Below are 6,916 nucleotides of genomic sequence, written 5' to 3' on the forward strand. Positions count from 1 at the left end.
GAGGCAGAGGCAGAGGCAGGCTGATCTCTGTGAGTTTGAAGCCAGCCTGGTCTATAAGAGCTAGTTCCAGAACACGCACCAAAGTTACACAGGGAAACCCTGTGTTGAAAAACCAAAACAAAACAAAACAAAAGTTGTGAGAACTGAGGAGACAAGACTTTCAACTAGATTTTACATAAACAGTGTTTTAAGGATCCCACTTTTTAGGGAAGTGATTGTTTGACTGGTGAGTGCCTCCCATTGACTTATGGGTGTGAACAATGGGTGAATAGTTGGTGGTGTTGTTTTGGGATGCTGGAATATTTTAGCTAGTCCGGTCTAGTTGGAGTAAGAGGTCATCGGAAGATGAGCATCCTGGGCAATCTTCTTGCTTCCTGACTGCTGAAGTGATGTAACCAGCCTCTCAAGTTGCTGCAGCTGACACAGTGGGCATCTATCTCTTTTTCCACTTTGGAGGTTCTTAGTCTCATTAATTAAAATGAGTTTAAAATAGATTCACATGATGCTCAAGCACAATTTTATTAGAGTTTGAAAGAAAACCCACAGGGCAGGCTAGCTATAAACTCTGTCGTCTAGAGGAGAAGAATTGAGGGTAGGTTGAAAAAAAAAAAACCATGCCATTTAAGCTGGCATGGAGGTCAGACACAAGACAGACAAGTAGCTACAGAACAGTGGGGAAGGCATTAGAGAAAGAAGAAGAATGCCCTACATTTTGGGGAAACTCAAAATTTTAAGGAAAGCATGTTTAGGAAAAATATAAAAAGAAAAAAAAAACGGGAAATGATGTTTTTCTGGGTAATTCAGAAAAATGAGCAGATGTATGAAGTTACATGTCTATGGTGTGGTCAGCTACTGCCTTGGAGCAGGGAGTCTGAGAAGAAAAAGCATAGTATCTCATTAAAGGGAAATTATCCTGCCCATCTCTTCATCATAGTTTAAGGTAACCCCCCACTCCAAGGGATCTTCCCTTGGACAAGTGACTGATGCCTCCACCCACATGGAGTGTCAAGCCTCCACCCAGGCCAGAGAATCTATTTTCTTGACCAGAATAGGTTTGCCACCAGTCTAACGATGTCACAGCTGCAAGCTGTTCCTGCCACCATGTCTTCCCACCATGTGGCCCTGTTTCCTCTGAGTCATGAGCCATGATACATCTATCATCCCTTAATAACTGTTTCTGCCAAATATTCACAGCAGCAAGAAAGTAGCTAATACACATGTTAATTCCCTATTTTAGTCATGAATTTTTGTTATTATAGAAAACTTCTGAAATTAGGTAACTTTATAAAGAATAACGGTTGGTTTAGCTTGTGGTCCTGTGAATTTCAAAGGCATGGTGCTAACCACGGAATGGTGAGGGCTTCATGGTGAATGTCACTGCACCTGGACAGAGCACTGGCATCAGAAAGTCAGAGAGCCTGATATCCATCAATTCCTGCTGAGACATTCCCAGTTTCTCTAACCCTCCCATTTGGTGCCAGTCCTTAAAGATCTTAGCTCCATGCGTTACCATACTGAAACGATATGCAGTGGTAACCAGATAGACAGAAAGATTTATTCTTGAATTAAGCACACAAAAAGAAGAAACACTTTGAATCTTATTGAGAAGCCAAGCCATTGTTCATATAGCTAAAGCCCAAAGCAGGATTCACAGCTAACCTTCTTTGTGTCAGATTATTTGTACAGAGAATGTCTGATGTTATCAAATGCCTTAAACTTGAAAGTGTTTACAGCAATAAATCAGAAGATACATATTTTCATAGGTATTTTATTGCATTTTTTCCTGGTACCTTATATGACAGCAGTTCACTACTTAGTTACAGATATTTGCTCATACTTTATTCAGTTAAAAGCCATTGCTTTACTTAGTCATCTTGCTTTCAAGATGTGTTCTATCTTATATACATGACATGTCCTTTTAGGCTTTTCCTTAACAATTCTTACCCCATTCTCTCACGTGGCTGCTTCAATGTCTACTGGCAGATTTGGTCAAAACCCTAGGGAATCAGGGATTAGAGAGAGCTGGGTGGAAAGAGATTAAATGTGCAGAGGCCAAGCGTACATCCCCTTCCCCCATGAGATTAAAAGTCAAAGCTCACTGGAATATGATCAGCTACCTATAGGATTATCTAAGCCACTTTCCTTTCACCTTTCTTCTTCTTTTGAAAGGATTTGCAAATCTTTACTCTATGCATATGATTCTTTGCCTACACGTGTGAGAAGCACATGAGAGTCTGGTGCTCACAGAAGTCAAAAGAAGGCACTGAATGCACTGAAGCTGGAGCTCCAGCATGACTTCCAGGAACAGGTGCCTGGGTTAGATCAAGAGCAGCGAGTTCCCTAACCACTGAGCCACCTCATCAGTCCCTCTTGCCTCTTTCTTAGGCAGCCAACACGTCAGAAGAACTGAAGAAAGAACAAGACACTAATGCTCACTTGGAGAAGATGAGGAAGAATATGGAGCAGACAATTAAAGACATGCAAAAAAGGCTGGATGAAGTGGAACAGACAGCTGTGCTGGGGAGCAAAAAGGCAATCCAGAAATTGGAATCCAGGGTAGGAGTTTGCTTGAGTAATCGTGGGGGCCTAACAATCTCCATTCAAGGCCTTAATGTCCTGGAACATCACACCTCATCACTTTGTTTAATGGCACTTGCAGATTCTGAGAGTGTCTGCTCTGAATACATTACTGTTTGACCCTGGGCCAGCCAATAGGACTTTTCTGGGTCTGGATGAAAGTTGTCTTCCCTCTTACTGATGGATGAGAAAGCATCTTCTCCCACTCACCACACCAGCTCTAGGCTCTGTGCAGACAGGGCAGGGCAGCCCACTCTATCCAAACACATCCTTGCAGTCTTGTTTCTGTGCCAGTGTTCCTGTCATTTTCTTTAAAGAGAATGTCTGTTTCACAGCTAAAGAAAGGAGACATGAAACACATCCATGATCCAGGAAGACTCAGTGCAGAAACAACAAAGTCTGGCACAAATGATGTGGAATCTACCTTCCGGGAACTTAACAGAATTTATTAAAATGGGCTTTTTAAACTTCCTGAATCAATTTCAATGACTATGTATATGCATATAGTATATATGCATATGTTTGTGCATATGTACATGCATATAGTAAACTTCACAAAAGTCGGAAGAACATTCTGCTGGGACTTACTGGTTCTCAGGGGCCTCTGAAAAGCGGTGTGCACTCTTTTGCTCATTTCCACACATCCATGCAGTGAAATATTAATCCAGACACATGATCTACCCAAACAGTTGTGTTGATTAAAAAGAAATGAGGAAGGTCTCATAAATATGTTCTGGAGATCATGAGTAATAATATAAAGATAATGCAAGTTAAACTGTTATGAACTATTTATAATCTTCTGCTCATGAAAAAATAATTTTTCAAAAAATAGTAGGAGGAGAAGGACTAGTAAAAAATTATTTACTAATTTCTTCATCCAAGGAAGAAAACAAAGAGATGGAAGTTAGACCTTTGAAATGTACCCTTTTTGGTGTTTTGATGGAAAAATCATATAACATTTTATATGTTTCAAATCAAAGAAAAACAAAGTTTGATTCAAGTAGACAAACCCCATCCACCCTTAAAATCTTAATACTAATGGAAAAACAGCCAGATATATATCATGTATAAAACATATACAAAGAATTATTCCCAATGACCTTTACCATAATGCCTTTTAATACAACTCCTGTGAAATATGTCTTAATAACAAACAAGCAAAACTCACAAAACCAAAACAAGGCAAAAAAGCAAATTGCATGTTTTGTCACCAAATAAAAACTTTAAATTTTTTTCATTTAATATTCACGCATGCATATAATACTGTATTTTCATCAAATCCACTCCATCTCCTTCTTTCCATTTATTCCCCTATCTGACCACCATTTTCTCTTTCCAACTTCGTATGGGTATTCTCTCTCCTTCTTTTAAATGCTCACTGAATCCATTTAGTGCTGCTTAAATGTGCACGAGTGTGGGCCATGCTTTGGAGCATGAGTAACTTCTCAGGATCTGCATCCTGGAAGAAACAAAATAACAACTTCAAATAGTAATAAGATGAATATGATATTTACTCAATAACTTAGGTAGGAACCAAGAGTTTACTCTAAGAGGAAAGGCACTTAAATGTGTTATTCCTTAAAACAGTAAAAAATTATAATGGTATTTCTATCATCCATTTAATAGTGCAGGATATTTATCTTATCTCTTATCTCATTGTCTTAGGGCTTTATTGCTGTGAAGAGATGCCATGACCACCAGGGCAACTCTTACAAAGGAAAACATTTCACTGGGTCTGGCTACAACTTCAGAGGTTTAGTCCATTATTGTCATGGTGGGAAGCATGGCAGTGGAGCAGACATGGTGCTGGAGCAAAGAGTTTTCCATCTAGATTGGCAGGCAACAGAAAGAGAGAGTGACACTGCTCCTGGTTTGAGCATTTGAAATCTCAAAATCTGATCCCAGTGACATATTTCCTCCAACAAAGCCACACCCCCTCATAGTGCCACTCCTTATGAGCCTATGGGGATCATTATCATTCAAACCATCATACTCATAACTAGCAGTGAGCTGATACCAGATGATACTGAGAAATTTAAGGCTTAAAAGTATAATTAACGTATCACTGTTTTTTAACAACTTTTTGAACTATAACACAGTCTCTGAGATAATCTATAAAGAATAAAATTTTATTTGGCTCATATGCTTAGTGTCCAATAACGTCAAGCTTCTAACCTTGGCCTTCTTGCAACAGTGTCACATGGAAGTGGGCATCACATGGCAAGACACAGCAAACAGGACTCTTACTAAAGTCATTAATCCTGCTAGGGGGTGGAAGTGGTGTCTGACCTTTGTGACCATATCTAATCTTAGTTACCTTCAAAAGGCTTTCCATCCAAATACATGTGAAAATTGGGAGTTTAAGTTTCAGACACATGAACTTTGGGAAGGACATGCCCACAGAGTAATCATTACTCTTTAGAACTACATTGCAAGGTCAGACCAAGGGAAATACATGGCAACTGGGATTCCCTTCGGTCAGGCACCTTTTACTGTGAGGTGCTCTAATTACATCTAAAAACAGAACACCTTAAACACATCCTTTTAAAAATAGAGTTCTGTCGGCCTGTGCCCTTACATTGGGAACTGTGTGAGTCCCTCATGGATGCATGTCCAGAATACCCAGAGAGGATGTAGTGAGGGTTCATCCATGAAGAAGCTGCACACCTGCTAACCTACCTGCCCTGTTGCACCTTCCTGTGGAGGAACAAAGAGGGTAGAAGTTTAGCTTAGGAAGCTGCAGGAGGTGATGACAGCCTGAAAGATCAGGTTGAAGAAGTCCACCCAGCCTCAGGGTGCCAGCCCTCAGTTTTAAAATGGTCACGGAGAGGTGGCATTTTGGTCAAGAAGGCACGGAATGCTGCATAGGGATATCTGGGAGAATGTCCCATCAGCGGAAGCAGCCACTTACAGCCTCCCAAACCAAGACTGTGGCCCCTTTTTGCCCACTTCTCTCCATAGTAGTTGAAATCTTTCCACACGCTCTATTTCACTCGCTTTAGTTTGCGTCCCCTCATGAGAAAGTACACTTGTACACGGAGAGGTGTGGGTGTGTTTTCTCCATTGTTCTGGCACTGGGGTATGGTGAACAGTAGGCACGCCTCTCAGCGACTATTATGGTCATTTTACTTGCATGACTCTATGCACAGGAAGTTCCCTGTTGTACTTCTCCTACAAAGCAGGGCTTCAGGTCTGCATGTGACATGTACATAACAAAGACTCAGGGTACGATCCAGAGTCTGAGGGGAACATGGAGAAAAGAGCTTGAGATCAGGGTATGTTGGATGGGATCTTCAGCACTGCTGTGTGACAGACAGCTGTGCTACACACACATACACACAGACATATACAAACACACAGAGCACATACAACACACACAGAGCACACATACAGAGCACACACAGAGACACAGAAGCACACAGGCACACACAGACACACAAACACGAATACCATGTAGACACACACACGCAGACACACATACACACAGAGAGAGCACACAGAGAGAACAGATATACACACACAGCACACATGGACGCATGCGTGCGCACGCGCATACACACACACACACACACACACACAAACACACACACGATTTTGCAATGTTGCAGTCAAAGACGAGAGGCTCACATTCTCTCTTTAAATTAGTCTCTCACATTGCCAAGAATTTTAACCATTCTTTATGAGTTCACATAGGTTAACAGCCCCAGTTTGGTTGATGGTTCTTTTTCAGAAAGATTGTCCTATTTAATCACTACCAGAAAAAAAAAAGTGGGCATATCTTCCCTTGACTATTTCACTCCTTCAGTAAATTCTCCATTGGGTAACTGTATGGCAGCCTTGTTACCAGAATGTATGTTACCAGCATGGTTTGTTCTAGGTACGGGACCTGGAAGGGGAACTGGAAGGCGAAGTCAGGCGCAGTGCAGAGGCCCAGCGGGAAGCTCGCAGACTGGAGCGAGGCATCAAAGAGCTGACCTATCAGGTACTCCAGGAAAACACATCTTCTGGGATCTGGTTAGGTTTCCCCTGCAGCAGTGTGTACCTTCCAGCCAGAAATGGCTTTCTGGGACACTGCAGCTGTCTCTGAGCAGTGGATATTTTCTTGCATTGTTTGAGCTATCCAGGGCCTGGCTCTATCCATCTCCAGAGCTCATAGTGAGAGCCGGAAAGGAGCGATTGAAGTGAAAACTATGCCGTCTTTGTTTTTCCACGCTTAGTGTTAGCAGTACTTTGAGCTTATAATTCGCGATCCTAGAGAAGCTAAATAAGAAGGTGAATCCAAAGACAAACATATAGGCATCCTCCTGAATATTAACCTTCATCAGGCGATGAAAGGAGA

General features: G+C 41.5%; 1 protein-coding gene across 1 annotated transcript in view; it reads left to right on the top strand.

The window, feature by feature from the left end:
* The window catches only part of Myh15 (myosin heavy chain 15), a 138,063-nt gene that overhangs the window by 120,379 nt on the left and 10,768 nt on the right, over positions 1–6,916 (top strand). Inside the window, exons 37-38 of the mRNA XM_005345129.2 lie at positions 2,386–2,556; positions 6,455–6,559. Coding sequence (XP_005345186.1) covers positions 2,386–2,556; positions 6,455–6,559 — 276 coding nt within the window. The remainder of the gene's footprint in view (positions 1–2,385; positions 2,557–6,454; positions 6,560–6,916) is intronic.

Source organism: Microtus ochrogaster, chromosome 2, assembly GCF_000317375.1.
Source record: "Microtus ochrogaster isolate Prairie Vole_2 chromosome 2, MicOch1.0, whole genome shotgun sequence".
Taxonomy (NCBI): domain Eukaryota; kingdom Metazoa; phylum Chordata; class Mammalia; order Rodentia; family Cricetidae; genus Microtus; species Microtus ochrogaster.